General features: G+C 41.8%; 1 protein-coding gene across 1 annotated transcript in view; it reads left to right on the forward strand.

Annotated features, from left to right (window-relative positions):
* Positions 1–11,095, forward strand: part of RRAS2 (RAS related 2) — a 43,004-nt gene extending 31,909 nt beyond the window's left edge. The window contains exons 4-6 of the mRNA XM_021529506.3: positions 796–904; positions 8,049–8,167; positions 8,639–11,095. Of these exons, the coding sequence (XP_021385181.1) occupies positions 796–904; positions 8,049–8,167; positions 8,639–8,726 (316 nt within the window). The 3' untranslated portion in view covers positions 8,727–11,095. The remainder of the gene's footprint in view (positions 1–795; positions 905–8,048; positions 8,168–8,638) is intronic.
* Positions 11,096–20,271: the final 9,176 nt, after the last annotated feature.

The raw sequence follows: 20,271 nt of genomic DNA on the forward strand, positions 1-20,271 counted from the left end.
TAAATGCCTTCAGACTATATGTCTGGAAGGGTACAAAGAGTTAAGTGATTATCTGCAAACGTCTGTGCTGAAGGTCCTTATGTAGTGATGTAGCTTTAACAATGTTGATTTGAAAGCAGTAATTTATTTATTCATTTTCCAAAAGGCCTTGCTTAGGCCAGAATTAGCTTGTTTAGCATACCATCCTGGAAGAAGTTTTCTGCTCTGCTCACCTTTCCCTAAGCACTGCTGGAATATTCCTTATGTTTGGACAGCATCAGTACCTGGCATAGCTTGATTACTGCAAAGCTTTCTGATCATTTAGCCCTGCCATTTTTCTGTGCTTGATGGAAAACAAAACTTTCCAGCTTTGATAGCTTCCCCCAAAATTCTTAGAAGTACTTCTAGAGGTGGTCAGCTGAAATATCGATCACCAGGGTCTCTGTGCTGTAGTTTGAATATGGATGGAGTAAGAACTCCAGAGTCAATATTTGTAGAATGGACTGTGATTGCTTGATTCTCTGCAGCACACTGGCTGTGGGTCCCTATGGATTGAGACACAGTCAGTGTTTTGCTCACCCTGCAGCCCCACCTCAGCCCAGCGCAGAGGACACTGCTCACTTGGGGATTTTTTTGGTTTGAGTGTTGAATGGTTCTCTGACTGGTCATGCTGTGACTTTGGAGTGCCTGCAGCTGTCTGTGCTTGTGTGTCATGGCAGGGCAAGTCCCAATAGGTGACTCATAATTTCTGAACTTTTTCAGAACCTGAGAATCTGTGAATTAGTGCACTGATGCTCTACTTGTGTTCTTTCACAGCTTTGAAGAAATCTATAAGTTTCAGCGACAGATTCTTAGAGTGAAAGATCGTGATGAGTTTCCAATGATTCTCGTTGGTAATAAAGCAGATTTGGACCACCAAAGACAGGTAATTCATTTGCTGTTAGTTACTGGTCGCTTTCTTCCAGAAAATTCAGTTTTCCCCCCAAAACTAAACTTCCTTCCAGAATGGGAACAAACAAATGAATAAAAGTCATATCATACAAACTAATCCAAATGCAAGAAACTCCACTCAGTTTCTGTACTTGAAGAACCTTAGGAGTGTGATGGTATTCCACACACAGCACATCTTCTGTCTGACTCAGTGGGGTTATGTTGAGACCAAGTCTATTCACAGAGTTGACAGCTTTCTGTCATGACTTGATTACTCAGGCATGAACGTGTCTAATTCCTCAGTTCTGTTACTCACCACTGCACTGTGCCAGCAGAGTGCATTCCAACACTAACTCCAACCATCCTTAGTCTTCAGTACTCTTCCTTTTACCTTTCACTGCTGTTATGGATAAATTAGTAGTTATTCACTGCTTTCTCTTTGGCCACTCATCTTCTGCATAACTGACTTAAAGCTTTAAAGGTTGGAAGTACAGCAACACAGTTTCTGTTATATTTAAATATATAATATGTGATATTCTGTTATATATTAAAGTTTTGAAACCAATAGTTTTCAACCTCGCCTCTAGTCACAAAACTACTTAAAGTATTTAGCTTAGAATGATTTAAAGGACTTTCAAATATGTTTTTCGTAGTTGCTGTTAATTTTTAATGAATCAAACTAATTTGAGCTGAAATGAAAATAACCTTACTATAGCAGCAGGAAAGGAACAGATGTCAAACTTGTATTTTCTTCAGCAATTAATATGAAAAGCTTAATATTTTCTCTTGAGACAGTAAGATGACACCAAAAAGCTTGGTGGCAACCCGTTATTTTCTGGGAATAAAGTAAATTGCTAAAATGGCTGGAATTGTTCTAAGAGTTTTCACAAGGAAAATACCCCATGGCTTAAAGAGCTCAGTGATTTAATTTATGCAACATTGTGTTACAATTACAGTACAAAAAAAAAGTTCCTATTGAATATGGTCCTTTGACTGTCACAGCCTCTTCATCCCAGAAGCTGTGTAGAAAAATCATTACTAAATTGAAAGCTATGCTGAAAGATGCTGCATTGAAAGAAGTTTTCACAGAAGTAGCTCACAAATTCCTCTGAAGTAACTTTGAGTATTCACACATTCACAGAACAGCCTGTCCTGTGATAGGGGACATTTCATTTAATTCCCTTTTATTTTTCAGTTACCATCATGCCCCCATCAAAATTCCTAGATTTAACCTTGCAGGTTCTGGAACATGTGTACTTCATCTCCTGCACAAATGTTGTCATTGAAATTATGGAGATGAAACTGAAGTATACTGCTAATTGTAATTGCTGAAAGACAAACCCCCAGATGCTTTGGGAGGGAAATAACATCATGGCTGTCAGCCCCAGCTCTCAGGATACCTGCAATTGTAGTTGGTAATCCTGGACATCCATTTCTAGAAACAGCTGTGAACTTTGCTCTCTCTCTCCTCCCTCCTCTTGTTATTACACTGCCTCTGTTTCTCTCTTGAAGGCAGAGAGTCACCTGTTCTGCTGGTCTCTCTGCCCTCTTCCAAGCTCCTTTTTCAGGTGGAGATGGGCTGGAGCACATTCAAGCTCAAAGCAGCTTTTTCTAAATTGTCTAACTTTGCAGTTTTGCTGCTTGTATCAATATATGTCTCCAAAATTTCCGTTTGCTTTTTATGGCTATATTAATTGCCTTCATTGATTAGATGCTGGTGGGCAGAGCTTTTTGGTGCTCTCACTCACCATTTATATACCAATTGGTGGACTTCATAAGCTGGGGCTTAGGCAGATGTAGCTGACAGAACTTTTGTGGGTTTGTTTAAACAGCTCCTGCATGTTCTTAACTCTTCCCTGCCCCATCACATGTGCATTTCACTTAGCCTTCAGTCAGTGTGAAGGAATGATTATGGGATGCTGAGCTGACATAATTGGATTCCACCAGGGAGAGGCTCCCCTCCCACTTGACTTCACATTCCCATTCTTTCCCAGATCTCACTTAAAGCACTTTTGGAGTTGAATCATCTCCGTGGATAGGGAGGAGCAGGAATGGCTTCCTGGGACCGGTGTGAGCTAAATCAGCTTGCAGAAAGATTTGAGTGCCAGTGCTGGAAGCATGGGAAGGGGTGGGACTGTGGTTTGGAGCAGAGCAGGGAGGAGTTGGGCTGGGGGGAGCAAGTGAGACCTCGCCCTTTGGCGGCAGCAAGCAGTGAGATGTTATCAGCTGGGTGTTACACAGGGGGTTGTTTTTGCTCCACCGTGTGAGCTCTCAGTACAGCCATCCACCCACTGAGGGGGACCAGCTTGTTCATCTGGATGAAAATTTATCAACTAGTTCTGCCACCAGCTAAACCAACTAATCCAAAAGTGAGGAAAAACTTCAGCCTGACAAGCAAGGTCATCCTGCTCTGGCTGCAGGTTTCTTGGCAGGCAGCTGCCATGGGAGCAGTGGAGTCAAAGGGGAGTACTGGGTGAGTGGGAAGTGTGGGGCATCCCCAGGCTGTAACTTGTGGCCAGAAGCATGATAAGAGCAAGTCCTCTGCATTTTTACACTTTGCCTGCTGTTACGTCAGGCCTCATTGAGCACCACCAAAAATCTTCTAGGCTACGCTTACCTTTTATTTGTCTGGTTTTTTTTCTCTTAACTTGTTTAATCCTAACTGTACATTTTTTCAGCTTCAGAATTAATGTAACATTTTTAGAAAGTCAGGAAGCTGGGTATCAGTTTTTAGACTGCTTGTACTGGGCACCTACCTGCTTTTTCCAAAAGGCAGGAGGCAGACCAATGAAACACATGCAATCTCTGAAAGACTTTAAGCTAAAGAAAGTAATTTAGTGTGTGTTTAGATCAGCAAATGATACTCAACACATCTTCCCAGAACCCAAAAGAGTTAAACATGTGGAAGAGTTCTGGTTGTCTCAAGGGTCTGGCCACACCTTTATCCAAGTAAATATGTGTTGAGGTTGAACAGAGTACAGAGTACTATCTTTGTGACACCATAAATCTGGAGGCTAATGATGCATAACTAATCATCCTCGTGTGGTGGCAACTGTTTCTCAGGAAGTACATGAACTGGGTTGTACAGCAGAAGTGCACAAACAATGGTATCATCTTGATGAATTGTTGGGGCTCACCAAAGGTGTGGTGTAAATTAGTGGGGCTTTATATACCAGAGACCAACTCACAAGTGGTTTTGGGAGGGACGTGAAGGAGTAAGTTTGAAATAGCAATTTGTCATGGTAATAATGGTATAGCTAAATAGACTTTAGCAGCTTTCTTGTGACTTTTGTCTCTCAATCTCCACAGGTTACATTGACAAAGAAAAGTGAGTCTTTAGAGGACAAGCAAGCATTAATCTTTAGAATGTGTGATAAGAAATGAAGCTGCCAGTGTTTCCAAATTCCCCAGTCACAAAATGCTGACTCTGAAACCAGAATTGAAGGACCATCTCTCACTGCTCTTTCCTAAAGTAAATGCTGTGTAGCAGTCTTTCTGTTAAATGGGTTAATTCCTTAGAACTCAACACTAGATGTTTCTACTGTAAGATAATTCAGTAGAGCACCAGATGTTTTAATAATAACCACTAGTTATGGAGGAGTGGACTTGTCAGTGCAGGATATGGATGACTTTCTGTAGATAACTGCTAGCTTAAACTGGGTCAAGTCTGATCATTCCCCAGATGGCAGGGTTTCAAGGAAAATCCATGTTGCAACAGGAAAGTGCTTGGGTTTCATTAAATGCTAGTTCTTGCTTTTGCATTATGATTGAACTAACACAATGACCTAGTGCTGAGATCACCTCTGTTACCTTAAAAGCAAGGTATCTTTAAAGCAAGAAGAGAAAGAGAAATCCATGTGACTTAACTCTTAACTATCTCTTGTATGAAAGTGTGACAATAACTTCTTGCAGTGGTGGATGTTGGGACTGTGTCAAGGGACACCTCTGTGCCCACAGACAGATTGTGCCTTTGAGAGGAGAGTGTGGACAAACTGGAATTAGGGGACAGTGAACTACACCTGTAGGAAAATTGGGATGACAGATGCACTCTTCAAGAGTGATGGAACTCTTGGCAGAAGTGGGCATTGTTTTTGTGCTGGGAGCACTGTAGGGTGACCACAGAGTGGTAGAAATGGATTCCTCTCAAACTTGAGGAAACATTTAATTGTTACCTGTGTGATGTATCCCTTAGTCTTGTCTAAGTGTCCTGGCAAAATACAGGTGCAGTGGCAGGTTAGGCAGCCTTGTAGAGTTGCTTTAGGTGAAGGAAAGCATAGATACTTCAGAAATTAATGTATTTCTGACAGATACCAGACAGAACAGTGAAGAGAGAAGGACCTGTGTTCACAGGATTATTGTGCAGATATTCAAATGGAAACTGTTTCAGAAGAAGAATGTTAATTTAGAGATGGGGGGAATAAGCTTTTCAATGTTTGACTGGCTCACATCTTCTGTAATGAGCTTTCATTTGAGAAACTTTTTACTAACTGTCAGAACAGAGTGAATGAATGATATCCAGAAACAAACAGTAAAATATCCTATAACAAAAAAGGGTGAGTATTATGAGTAGTTCTCATTTGTATTCAGCCTTAAGCTCACTAAAACTGCAGGACCAGCACACACAGATATACTCACAATCACTACCATCAAATCTGTGGTTCTCTTTAGTTCTGTCAAAATAACATCCAGTCTTCTTTGAAGAAAAAAGATTTAGTTTTTATTTTGGTGGTAATGTTAAATAAGCTGTCCCATCACACTTCCTGGAAAACCCATCATGTTACAGGGTTGTCATACTCAAGAAGGGACAACAAAAATATGAAAATTCATGGTTTTATTTGCAAGTATTTCTATGTTTGTACTTACATTTCCCTCAGCTTTGAAGATGGTCGTGATATGTTCTGGCCTCTAATTTACATCTTGGGCACTGCACATGTTTCCATGGTGTTTGCAAACCAAATATTTTTTTAAACTGACTTTTGAGGTCACCAAAATTGACCACAAGTAACTTGACAATATGCTCGTGAGACTGGCAAAAATTATTTTGGTGTTTAACAGTTACAGGTATTCTTGTAAATACAACAAGAACTTTAGTGTATTTGTCATGTTTTAGATGAAGGATATTGTGGGAAGTGTAGCTTAACTTCATTACAGTGTTAGTTTGACTTGTACCTGTAATGTGCTTTAGGTACAATAGTGAAGAGATTCTTTAAGCATATGTTTAAAGATGGAGTTCAGCTTCTCCTAAGAATTATGTGTTCCCTGCAAATTATTTATTTTTGTTGAACTTCAGCCTCTCACTTTCTGGAACTGTAATAAACTGTGTAGGGATGAAGAAAGTAAAAAGAGTTAGTTTTGCTAGAGCTGTTAGAGATATAACTTATTAGTCTGAGGTAGAGATGTACAGAAGGTTCTGGAAGCACTGGTGCAAACTTTAGGAGATTCTACAGTCACTGAAGTGCCAGAAAAGAGCTACGAATATTTGTCCACATGCAGCCTTCATAAGCTTTTCAATTGGAGTATTTCAACATCTGAGGTCAGAGTGGAGGGTTGAAGTGGAATTGTTCTAGCTGGGAGAGCAGGAGTCTTCATTATTTTTCAGTTTTCAAACAGCAGTAGAGGATTGAAGTTCCAGTTCTTCCAGTTCTCTGCAGTGCCCTGCAGTTAAAAAGGCAGCTCCAGTAGCTGATCTTGGGGTTGAGTTGTTTCTGGAGGTTTCTTTTTTTGGCTTCAGCTGGTGATGATAACGCTGAAATGAATGCAGTTGCTGTGAGTGTTTGAGATCAGCACATGCATCCTGAATTACTCCAGCTAATGGCACAGGGTGCTGGGAGCATTTTGTAGAGCTTCACAAGGGTTTAGTGGGAGCAGCTCTGATTTCAGCAGGAGGTGTATTGATATTGTACTAGTGGGATGCTAAGGACAGAGGAATCAAACATGTGGAGATGCTATGCATGAAGGCTCTTAAACCACTGTGTAGCTGTTAAGAAACTATTTTGCAAGCTGCAAAGTACTTCTAGACCATGCACTGTGGTGAATGCTGCTACTACTTTTCTATTCCCATTTCTGTATAGCTGTTTAATCTAATGAATATTCTGAGTTCCTTTTCAGAACTAATTAAAAAATAAACCCTCCTGATTTTTGTTGTTATATCAGTCCTCTACGTGCTGGTTTAATGTTTTTCTTTGAATTCAGTGTAATCTTTGACATTTCTTCCATTAGGCATTGTCTTGGCAAGATCTGTTGTATTTCCTTTTGTCCCTGAAAGCTGCTCTTTCCTCCCTGACCCTGGGGGTCGCCTTCCCGTTGGAGCCTTGCACCACTCAGGGTGGCCTCTGTTCTCTGACCTCACTGCTTTCCACCTCATCCAAAAATACACAGTGGTCTCCTTTGGTTTTGTCTTCTGCCTGACTTACTCCTCCTTCCTAGAATGTTCTACTGGCCTCCAGTGTTCCTAATCCTTGTGTTTTCTCCTGCCTCATCACTTTAAATTTTGTACCAACTTTGCATGATGCTCTGTGTCCTGTTCATCTCCTTTTCCACTGTTGTCTCAAGGAGTCATTATGTGGCCAGGGATTCTTTAATATTTCTGGATTGCCTGAAGACATCAGGCAATTTTTAGAACTCTGGTAATCTAAGCTATGATAAAACTGGCTGTGTTTTGCTATGTCATTAATAGATCTTTATTTTTTTAATGCCTTTTCAAAAGACTTAGAAGCTAAACAGCAGTTGTTGTTTTAATAGTAGTCTGATTTTTTTGTTTTGTTTCTCTAGATTTAGCTGGGACAATGCAAAGGTGAATTTAGTAATAATATTCAGAATTCTGTTAGTAATCCAGCAGACGCTGACTGAAGCACTTGCTTTGAGGAGGAGCAAGGGACTAATGTCTGCCTGTGAAGGAAAACTTGGTTTTATGCAGAACTGAAGGCACCTGGAGGGAGGGGAATTTCTTGAAAAGTCAGTCTTTGTCTATTGCAGAAATTTTCTTTTAAGAAAGTCTTTTTCCCAGCAGTGAAAACTGTGCTTTGCCCAGATAACCATTATGTCTTGAGGGAGCTGGATCCTTAACATGCACATGTAGAGTGTGCTGGCAGAAAGCTGCTGGCAGAACCCTTGAGTTTAATGGCTGATGTCTGTTACAGGTGACACAAGACGAAGGCCAGCAGCTGGCACGGCAACTTAAAGTAACCTACATGGAAGCCTCAGCAAAAATCAGATTGAATGTAGACCAAGCTTTTCATGAACTTGTCAGAGTTATAAGGTATGGTAATTGAGACCACATAATTCATGTCCCTGTATTAATGGATAGCTGCAGCAAAGGTGTTGAAATGCACTGGGAAATTGCTGGGAGGATTCTGCCTGCTATTTCCTCTAAGCTTTAGCCAATGATCTCCATTATAAAACACTCAGGTGCATTAGGAAAAATGCTTACATGAATTTAATATATATTTGAAAGAGAATGTTGTTGTCTTAATCGTTTAGATTTTATTGATCACCCAGTCAGTAAACATGATAAATTGCATCTGAGACTGGCCTTCTGTAAAAAATTTGGTTTCCTAAAAAGAACAACCCCAAAAGGTGAACTCAAAAACTCATTTACTTTATCAGTAATTTGATGTAAGAAGGAAGTGCATGCCCTATGAAAGTACAAAAAGAAAGTGTGCAATATAGTAGTTGTGTTTATTTACCTAAAAATTATTCTATTAATTTAATTTGAAATACCTGCTTACAGGAAATTTCAGGAACAAGAGTGCCCTCCTTCACCAGAGCCAACAAGGAAAGAAAAAGACAAGAAAGGCTGCCATTGTGTTATTTTCTGAGAATCCCAAGAACCAAGCTATCAACTGCCAGATCATTTTTTTTTCTTTCCATCATTTTACATCACTTCTGGTATTGGTCTAGCCTTACATGTGCATGTCCTAAAAGTGGTCACCAGAATAGCCTTAGTCCAAGAAGCTGGCAGAATAGTTCCTGAAGAAGACTCGGTCATCCTGGGGCAGACTTCAAACCAAAACACTAAGGCTGCTTCTCTAATACCACAGTTCCTTCTCTCCCTTCAGAGCTTGCACCTTGTGGAGTTTTATTCGCAAAGGAGGTGAAACAAAACCGTGTAGGACGAGGTGTTGAAGTCATGCATAAGTTGTCTCTTGTGAATTAATTTATTTTTACTTCTGACATTTCATTAGCTATTGCAGAGACCTATATTGGAGTATAGAGAATACTTTTTAAAAAAGGGGTGGATTGGCTTTTTTTTTTTTGTTTCTGCCCTCAGTTAAATTAGACTTGAGTATTCAGCTAGCCTTAAGAAACCTACACTGAATTTCATTGTCAGCAAAAATTTTCATCTCTCATTTATGCTGCAGTTTTATTTCGGTGGCCAAAACATTCTACTGTATTTATTTTTTGAATCCAGAACAGCTACAGGAATGATTACTACTACTATTAGGATATGGCCAAATACCTGAGCTCATTCTGGATTGAGGCATTTCAGCTTATTAAGAAATTTCACATTATGTTTGAAAACAAATTGTGTCTTCCTTTGTATTTCTGGGTAAGGGATTAAGGAAAACTAAAATTGTAGCTGTTTTTGTTTCATGTGATATAAAAATGAATTTGATCTTTCCATTGTCAGAGATGATTAAATGTTTTTGCTATATACTTTTATACATTATTTTCTTATCAAACTAGTTAACAAGTATTTTTATATGTTTGTAAGCAAATATGCTTTCACAGCATAACTTGTGTATATGTAAAGATGAGTATTTAATTCTCACAGTTCACTTTTAACTGACAAAATGTGGGATTTGCCAAACTGTGGTAAAATTCTCCTTACTCTCCCGATTATACCCAAGAATGGCCAATTTGTGCCTGCCCAGCACACCTATAGAATAAAATCTAGTGTTGTGTTTTAATGAATTTCAGTATCCCTCGCTGAAGACTGACCATTATGTGAATTATTAAACTGTAAGAACTTTTAACTGATTGTTTAGTTAAACTGTGGATGGTTGTTTAATTTTGAGTTCTGTGGATTGTGTTTAAACAATTCAAAAGTATGGTCCCTGATATTGAAATACTGAGTGGTATTGCACAGTTGTCACCTTAACTGAATGTGTCCAACAGTTCTTTGAAACTTGATAATTAAGTAAACCCTTGTATAACTTCAGGTGCTAGAATTAAAGATGATCTAACCATTTTCGGGGGGTAAACACACTGCCTCTTTCTGAATCTCTTCCAAAACCTGCATTTTTTGGGGGAGGTAGGGGGGAGAAGGGAGTGATGGAACCTGTCTGGGGAATAGCAACACATATTTGCAACAGCATTTTCCTCAAGCTTGGAAGTAAAGAAACTTTACTTTGAAGAAACATTTCAGCTTAAGTCATGACAGATGACAAAAGCTGATGTTTGCTTTGGCTTGAAGTGTGTACTCAGTGGTCCCATCAACAACCCTTGTGTTTTCAGGCTGTGCTCACTGTCAGGTGCTCTGCCATAAATCTGGAAGTGTCTCCTGAGGAAATGGGGCTGAAACAAGTTCCAGGTACCTTTACAGCAGAATCCATTAAACCTTGGATTCAAGCTACTGCCAGGCATTGCAGAGGAATTTAAGTTTTTTTAATGTAATTTAGAATAGCATATGTCATGCAGTTTTGAGAGAGTGGGCAGCTTCCCCTCCCTGGTGGATTTATTGGTTGATGAAAGGCTACTTAGGAGGAGTGTGTGGAAGATTCAAACAAGGAGTTACAGTGGAAACACATTTGGGAGATGTATTGCATTTTTCAAGTCAAATGTAAGAAATTACAGCCTGTAGCAAACACCACGTGTTTTCTTAACTATGTAAAGCTCTCTGGAGGTAAGTCACTGAATATGTGGTTTTAGAGTGAGTTTAGACAACAGATTACAGCATGTGTGCTGAGACTGAACTTGTTCAGTCAACATATCTTTAGATTTTATAACTTTTTTCCTTTGTTTTTTAACCTTTCTCTCATGGTAAAAAGGCTTTAAATAGTAGAGTGTTACAAAAATAAGTTTTTTTCAATATGCAGTTTCTCAGAGCTGATAGAGAAGGTGGTAGAGCTCCACGTGGAGAGATGGATAAATTTGAGGATGTTGATGCTAAAGAACCTACACCTGCTAAGCCACGTTGTAACCACAGTGAACCTTACAAACAAAATAAACAACCCTGGTACCACCAGCAGCTGCTTTGCAAAGTTTATTAACTAAACATGTGCATGTGCTTTTGAAGGCTTCTCTTGGAGAGAATGTGCAGAGAAATCTGTGTGATGTTATCATCTCTCTTCTGGACTCTGTGGCACTTCGAGGAGGTGTTAAATGCAGGCATTTGGATCCTACTCTTCAGGCATGAAGTAAATATTTAGAAAAGCAATAGGGATTTTTGGTGTGTAATGATGATCTAGGTGGTTGTGAGTTCAAAACAACTGAAGGTGTTTTGGTGATTTGCTTTTCTAATGGTTGTAGCTGAAAGTAATGGTGAAAAATGATGCTTCTGTCCCTGGTGTGATGCTTGAAACAATATAATAGGGACCTTGTCAGTCTTTTAAAAAGTAGTAGCCCTGATCCATAGGCCATGGATTGGTTGTGAATTTACAGCATTGCCACTTTGCTGTAGAATAAAGTTTAGCTGACAGGCCAAGAGAGATTCTTACAACTTTTTGTGGCAGAAGAAATTCTTTAAGATTTTTCACTTATGTTTGTAGTTACTTCAGTTCAAGGCCACATCCATAAATCTGTTAAACTTGCAGTTCAGGAATCTAGAGAGCTTAAAATGTACCCAGAAATTATCTCCTGTTCTTCCTAGATCACAGGGTAGGGTATGGATCTCTGTTTTAAAGCACAAAACACCTCTTTTGGCCTCTCACACTGCTGAACCTGCCACTCCATCAGATGGTGAGTGGGGTTGACGTGCTCATAAGCAAAAGTCCTTTTATGCATGGGAACACGAGATGAGCTATTGTGAAAGGGTTAATAAAGCAAAATATATTTGGAAAGTGTTAACTCCCACTAATGCCAAGGAAAACTCTGATGCATGGCCTTGTGGTTAGTCATCATTGATAAAGTTCAAGTCTGGATTATAACAAAAATTTTGGCTTAGGTTCTTCTGACATCATTTATGTGACATGATTTCACCCGTGGTGTTGTGTAGTCGCTGACTGGCCTTGCCACATCTTGTTACAAGACTCTGATGGGCTTACTCCAAACAGGAGAATTTTGAAGTCAGTCACCACAAGCCCAGCACTGCCAAAAATTATCTGCACTTATTCTTTAGAAGCTCCTTGCTGGGAAAGGGTCAGGCTGAACAGAATGCATTTGCACTTGACTTAGGTATAGATTTTGAAGTTGGTTACCCTCATGTACCAAAAACATGGTGATGAAAGCACTCAAACAGAATTTAGGAAAAGAACCAAGCTGGAAATAGGGGGGAATGGGATTGTTTCCTTCATTACTGCACTGACCACAGCAGGGCAGCAGCCTGCCAAAACATGAAGGCTTAAAATTGTCAAGATGGGCTCTTGCTCAGAGCATCCTGGATGGTAAATGCACTGTTCATCAATTTGTAAGTGTGGCTTTTCCTGCCTTCTTACCTGGGTCTGTTGTAATGTCAAGTTAAAATTGCAGGCTTGAAGTGAACTCTGGGTTTTGCATGGTGGTAAGTAGAGATCCTAATCCCAGTGTTGTGCACACGTGTTGGAAAGCCAGAAAACTTGGGAAAATTCTTGATACTTAAATATCCTTGTAGAGCTCTGACCATGGGAACACTTGCATGCAACAGGTCCAGTGTAGAAATGAGAATGGGGGGGTAGTTAGAGTAGCCTTTAGCTGGGAAGATTAAAAAACTTTACATGAGAAACTATAGATGTGGAAAAGGCAAGGGATTCCACTACAAGGAAAACTTAATAACAGCATTGTGAATATGTGCTGGGCTTGCTTTCTGTTCTAGACTTTTCTGTTTCTTGCTTGCTATTCTAGACTTTTAAGACTTCAGTTATAAAGGGTTTGAGAGACATTTATTTATAGTGACCTTAGCATTTCTTAAATTACTACATTTTAAAAAATGCTTCTGACATTGTAGAGTGAGGAATTAGCAAGCAACGTGCAAACAACCAAAAATTGCAAGTAGAGACGGTGATTAACCTCATAATTCCCTATCTCTTAGTCTAAGGTGTGGATTAGGGTGTGCTAAACCCATTTTTCACATCAGCTAAACTGAACTGAAAACAGTAGAGCACAATTACTTCTCTGAATGCCCCGGGATCTCCTACAGACCACCACGAGATGGCACCAGGGGCAGCCCTACATGCCGCTGGGAAGTGCTGCTTTCCCCGGGATCCCCTACAGAGCTCAAGTGCCTGCTCTTAACAGGCAGGGTAGGAATGCAAAGCTGTTGATCTGTAATAAAACAGGGCCTCCGTGTGTCACAGCTATTTCAGAGTAATTATTTTCCATGGATTCTGTAAAATCCGGATGGTCAGTAGCTGGGGAAAACCAGTGGTTTATAAATAGTATTTCTGAAGAATTTGATATGAAAAGCAGGAAGGATGCTTGCAAGTCTAAAACATTAGATTTATGTTAATTAAAACATTGTACAAATTCTTAATTTCTTAATTTCTTTTTTATAGTTGCCAGCTGTGTTGGGAATATCAGAGACAAAGCAAAAATGAATGATTTGTGTATCGTTAGTAACAATAATAACAATAAAGAACATAAAATTTGCAGTCAGAAAGTTATGTATAAACACTTCATATTCAGCTAAATAACACATCCATGATGATTTCTAAAACCAAATTTTGTTGTGTTTGTAGTGTATCTGGGAAGGCATCTGTTACTGCCAGGTTCTAAGGTTTGGGCTCTTCCATTGCTGCTTTGTGATGACTTCTTTCCAGCAGTATTACTTGTAATAAATGTCCTTGAAGGGCTGGGGAATGGAAATAGAAAAGACACACCTGTTTCTCACTTGTAGCACCTGAGCAGTCCCTTAGAATTCCTATTTGACATCTTCATATTGCTAGGACTGAATGTGACATATTCCAGACCATTCCCCTCTGTTTGTTTGTCTTTTCAGGAGTTAGGTGCAGGACAAGGAAAATGGGGAGTTGTTGCTGGGTGATTTAGTAACAGTAGATACAGCACCCAGAGCCCCCACTGCCTCTTGACCAACCTGATTTCCAAGGTCCGTGTGAGGAGGTGAAATGAGGAGAAGAGGCAGGAGCAGTGGGTAAGGATAAAGGCAGGGGTTATTTTGGGGGGCTCCACCTATACAAATTTATAGAGACTTAATGGAGCCCATCCAAGATGGAGAGAGAACCTGCTGATGCCCTCACAAGGCTGTTGGGACTTCTTTCATGACCATGTTTAATGGAGAGCAGGGAAATTCCTGGTGGCTGGAGGAAAGCAAGTGTTGCCCCCCTCTTCAAGCAAGGCCTGGGAAACAATGTGGGGAACTGCAGGGAGTCATCCTTGCTTCTATGCGTGGAAAGTCATGCAATGAGTCCTCCAGGAACATGTTTCTGGGCACATAAAAGAGAAGTGGTTGGGAGTGATCCGTGTAAATGTATGAATTGACTGGAGTCAGTCACACCTGACCGCCAGGACTGCCCTCTGTGATGAGGTGACTGAATTTGTGGATGAGGAGGGAGTAGTGTATGCTTTTACCTCAACTCAGCAAGCCTTTCAACACTGCTTCCCACCCTATTTTGATACGAAGGTGTTCAGGGTGTTGTGGGCTGGTAAAGCACTGACTGATGGATTGGGCTCAGAGGGAGTGGTGGTCCTCAGAGTGTGCAACAGGCTCACCTCCAGGCAGAGTCTGGTGACAAGGGAAAGGCTGCAGGCATCTCACCTGGCATCTTGAACATTTTGTCAGTGAGCTGAAGGAGACAACTCAGTGCACTCTTAACATGTTTGCAAGTGACACCATGTTGGGGAGAACCAGCTGGTGAACTTGGGTATGGGGCTGCTGGAGGAACAGGTCAAGGGGAGCCTATGGAATTTTACAAGGACAAAGGCAAAGACCTTTTTAAAATCAGAAGGTTTTTTTTAAATCAGCTTAGAACTCCAGCAGAGTTCTATGACTTACCTGGGGGTCAGGTTTGCACTCATGCATGCCAGAAGGTTGGACCATGGTGGCTACCCAAAGCACGCCAGGCTTGCATTTGCTGGCTCCAGCTCATTAGAGATCCAGAAAGAAGAAACAGGAGCAGTGGCTTGTGCAGCTGATGTGTTTTAGAGGTTAATCAGATACTTCTGTTATATTTTTGAATGTGTGAAATGCTGTTTCCCATTTCAGCGAAGTTGCTTGTTGAGTGGGATGTCACGGAGACAAAGTCGTGCAGCTCAGGCTCAGATGTTTTAAATGAGACATGAAATAGGTATTGTATCTTGTGTGCAGAAGGACAAGGGGCTTTGGTCTTTGATTTGGTCTTTAATTTGGGCTGCTGCCTATGAATGAGGAATAAATACAAGGCTTTTACAGTTTGGTTTCCAACTGGTCACCTGCCAGAAGATTCTGCTACTTTGATATCCATACATGGATCCTCTGAAATAATGCCCTGCACAAGAGCAGACCTCTACTGTGGTTTTATGGTCTAGTGAAGGATTTTCATAATTCAAAATTCTTCTCAGCCTGAGCAGGATTAAGTGACTTTTTTTCCATATCTGGCAATTACATTATTAATTTCAGAACAACGTTAAAAGCCTGGAAAGTGTAACTGTTGTGTTCCAGGGTGAAATCTGTCACTGTTTTTCGCAAACCTGAGATGTGAAAGGGCTGACAGCTGCAGGGAGGGGAGATTCATTGATGCTTTTTTGCCTGCTCTAGTGAAAGTTAGTGTTCTTTGCCATTTGAAATGTGGTCACCTCCTCATTTTTGGCTTGTGTCACTATGCTGAGGTGACGAAGTTCCCACTTTCCAGTAGAGGGGACAGCTTGATGCATGTGGGCATGCCTCTGGATTTCAAATTCACTTTTTGATATTTTCCTTTTCTGTTTACCCAAAATAATCCAAAATTCTCATGACATTTAAACAATGATAATGTATTTTGTAAGCTTTAAAAATTACTTTTTAAAAGAGTAAATTGATTGGATTTAAAATTTGTTCTATTTTCACCTCCTCCCCCCCCCCCCCCCTCCCCCCCCCTGCACTCCCCCTTCCCAAATCTGATTGATAAAGCCTGAGGAACCTTTTTTAATGTGCCTGGTACTGAATTCCTTCTCTAGCAAAATGCCTTATGGAAGAAGGCATAATTCTTTACTGTGAAGGTGTTGAGGCACTGGAACAGGTTGCTCAGGGAAGTTGTGGATGTCTCTTTCCTGGAAGTGTTCAAAGCTGGGCTGGCCTTGATTAGCTTAGTCCAGTGGGAGGTGTCACTGCCTGTGGCAGGGGGTTGGAATGAGATCCTCTCTGATTTCCCTCCCAACCCAGCCCATCCTATCTATGGTTTAAAATCTCTCTATTAGAAGCCAGTCAGTGTCAGTCCTTGTTCAGGACAGGGCTGCCTGGCTGGCTACTTCTCCACTGGCTGTGGTAGCTGCAGACATCTGGGAATGCCAGTATGGTGTTTGAGGACACAACCCAATGAGGCATCAGCAGTTTCCTTCTGAATGCTGGAGCCAGCAGGAACCATGGAGGGACAGGAATGAGAACAACACATGTAGTGCAGGGCAGGGATTTAAAACACCATTACTGACACCTGGGGCTGATGCCATTGCTCCTGCAGCATAAATTGGAAAAAAAAACAAACTATTGTGGCTTTGTTGAACCTGAATTTCAGTTGATAAAGCTCAGGACTTCTTTCACAAATAGGAGGATGCCAGTCCAGAGGGATGAATGCAATGTAAAAATCCCCAGCAGATGGGAACTGGAATTTCCCAAAGAGTGGCACTGCCAGCTGGCTCCTGAGGGGCTTCAGGGCTGACACAAGCTGCTGCATCCTTGAGGGAAACATTGGGAAGCTGCTGGTGTCCCAGAGGAGTGGAACGTGGTCAGTTGGAGCATCATTGTCCAGAGCTGCTTTGTGCCTTCTTTAACTCAAGGGAAACTCTAAATTGTCAGAGCAATTTTTGTATTTCAGCTTTTTATTTTTATTGATTAACAAAGCAATTCCTCACAGGAGGCCACTATACTCATCTATTGGCACAGTCTTATGTTTTATGTCCCACCATTTCTGTACATGTGGAAAATTAGGATATATTTCAGAGAGGAGCAGAGGATGAAAAGAGCTAATGAATTACTAAGAGATTGCCTTAGTAGTTCACACTGTACAGATGGATGAAACCACCACGCTGTCCTTTCAGCAATATGGTCCATGAGGGAGACTGAGCCTGCTAAAAAATACAGATAAGCACCCACATTGCTGTGGACTTCCTCTGCTTTAGTAATTATAGTATTTTCTACAGAGCAAGTATAGCATACACATCATATATATATATATTAAATATAGTATTTTCTAGCTCTTAAAAAGAAAGAAGTTGAGCTCTGAAGAATGCATTGCCAGTTTCTTACACTTGTGAAAACTGGGACTTTAAAACCACCATGGGTACCAGGGTCAGGTTTCTAAACACTTCCAGGCAGAAGATTACCAGAGGGTTGGGTCATCCTGTGGCTGTGTAGGAATGGGGGTGTTGCAGGGTGGAGGCTGCAGGGCCAGTGTGGGTGTCTCCTAGGCTGTCTTGGTTGCTGCTAGGAAAGCGGTGCTGCTTCAGGTTCCTTTCTGCAAGATGTAAATTGTCATGCTGGCTTCTTTGCAAAATGCCTGGAGCCTGACGAATGAAGTTGTTTATTTTATCAGGAGCAGCATAAAATCATAATGGCTCTTGGAGGGAATTTTTAGAAGCTGCATTATCCTTTGAAAGGAAGATGAAATACAGAATTATGCCAGATGCACTTAAGGATGTAAATACTCTCTTTTCAGGCAAAATCGTTAAGCCCAACTTTCATAAGCTTTACTTTGGCAGGGTAATGTGAGGGAAAGTGGAAAAGCAGACAGGCACGTTCCTCCTTCCGGTGTTCCCTGCATAAAGCATTATGATGACATAAGCAAGGCACTGGCTTATGGGGTTCCCAGCAGACATGCTGGGTGTCCTGGAGTCACCACTGCTTGTCCCATTGCTGCTTCTCCTCATTTCAATGAGCTGCTCCACAAGCCTTTTGTGATTTGTCTTTTTTTTTTTTTTTTAATTTTAAAATTATGTAGTGTTTTATTCACAGGTATCTCATGCTTCTTGTAAGGTAGCAGTGCTTCTGTGGGGATGCAGACTCTGCAGTACTGTTCCTGTGTCCAGGCCCAAATCTCCTCCTAAGCAAGGTCCAGATGTTTGTTCTGCAGGGGAGTGCACTGTCCAGCTGTGAAAGGGTTTGTAACTGGTTTTCCTGGAGGTTTTCCTGGAGCTGTCTTAGAACCTGTCTGGTTACTGAATGAGAACTGGCGTGTTTTGTTCAAGCCAGCCTGACTCCTCTGGAGCTGCCGTGAGGGCTGGGCTGCAATAGTCTCCTGCTGATGTTCCCAAATGTCACCCTGGCACTGTACCCAGCTGGAGGCAGTGAGTATGGGACAGTAGCGTTCTGAAAAATCTGCTTTAATGGTGCTTAAGAGACCAGATCTCCCCTGTCCTTGCGCTCCCTCCACCTCCTCCTCACCTGCAGAACCCCCTCTGAACGCGGGCAGACCCTCGGGAGGACAAAAGGAGGAACTTCTTTGTGGAAGCAGCAGGGCAGGAACATCAGTGCGCGACCCTGTGGCATGGCAGCGCCTGCAGATCCGGGAGCATCCTCACCTCCAGGCAGCAGCCCCGAGGGCTTGGAGAAATCCCTGCTTGCGTAAGCACTAATTAGCGCTGCTGAAGGACTCTTAATCTCATTGAGCAACTGTTTGGGCTGGTGGGGACAGCGTCGGTCCTGTTGATACAGTATGTATACATAATGAGAGTGAGCATGCCCAAAAAGCACACTTGAAACTCAGAGTGTTTCTAGAATATCTAGTCCAGAGTTTGGGTTGTGTTCTTGACTCTGCACTGTTAAAGCTGCTAGGCTCCATCCAGTGACTCAGCAGGTACTTTGCCATTTGTCTGCAGGGAAATGCAGCAACAGCCTGTTTGCTGCAGCCCTGCTGCCTGTTTAATTTCTGTGGTATTTCAACAGCTCAAGCTAATATTCCAGATCACATTTATTTGGGTGATAAAGTAATTTGCTCTATTCTGAACACCTGAAACAAGGAAGATTTTGTGTCTTTTCAGTGCTCAGTTCCAGTCTTTCTCCCAGCTGGCAGTGGGATAGGGAGTCTGTGAGGCAGCTTCTCACTGCTTTTAAGAAGAACTGAAATGTTATTTCTGCTCCAGCATTCATATGCTGTAACCCAGAAGCCCAGCCACTCACTCCCCACAGATTAAACATTCTTGCTTTGAGATGTCCCTGCATCTGCAGTGGTCAGAGGGAATCTCTGGAAGCAGGGAGCAGACGTGACTCATTCTGGATGTGTGTGGATGCAGCCGTGCTCAAACACATGGTGACATGTGCCCTGAAGCACCGGGAGCAGAATGAATGACAAGAAAACCGTTTCTCTCCCTGACTGAATTCCAGCATGGATCTCGTTTGTGTCGCTGCCCCTTACACAGGCTCATGAGTGCCCTGGCTTCACCATCAAAACCTTTCTGAAAATTTCAGCTTTGAAGTGATATTATCAGCACAGCAGGCTGTGGGGTCAGGGGCAGGAGCAGAGCTGGGACGCTCCAGAGGAAAGTCACTGCCCAGCAGCAAGACCTGGAGCTGCTCACAATCGATCACAGGCAAAGGCTTCACTGTCAGTTATTAGCATTTGGTTTGATTTGCTGAAACAGGAATTGACACACTCCTGAGCAGGTGGGTTGGGAGACTTTGCATTCACCATGTGCAGGAAGCAGGGAGATGCCAGGGTCCCAGGAGGCTAAGTCTGCTGCCCAGAGTATTTTTCTAAGGACTCTCAAGATGTTGTTTACTTGCAGCAGAGCAGTGGAGACCACATTTGGTTCTACTCTGGAGCTCCTTTTCTGTGAGGATGTGTATGAAGGGGTCCCCTGAGGCAGGCACAGGCAAGTTTTCCAAGCACTACTCTGCCAAAATTTGGCGGGGGGGGGGGGAGGGGTTTGGTTCTGCTGTGTTACCTGTATGGAGAGGTTGTTCTTGTCCTGAGGTTCAGCAGGGTCAACCCCAAATCTTTGCATCCCACCTGCCTCAGCATGCTGGGACAAGACAGGTCTGGGTGTATTTGCACTGTCAGAATGAACCACTGTGGTTGAAATTTTACTGCTCAGTGCTTTGGTCCAGGACAAGTGAGAAGGAGCCTGAGGTGCCAGTGAGCTGCACTTTGAATGAGGCATGTA

The sequence above is a fragment of the Lonchura striata genome, chromosome 6 (assembly GCF_046129695.1).
Source record: "Lonchura striata isolate bLonStr1 chromosome 6, bLonStr1.mat, whole genome shotgun sequence".
In the NCBI taxonomy this organism is placed as follows: Eukaryota; Metazoa; Chordata; class Aves; order Passeriformes; family Estrildidae; genus Lonchura; species Lonchura striata.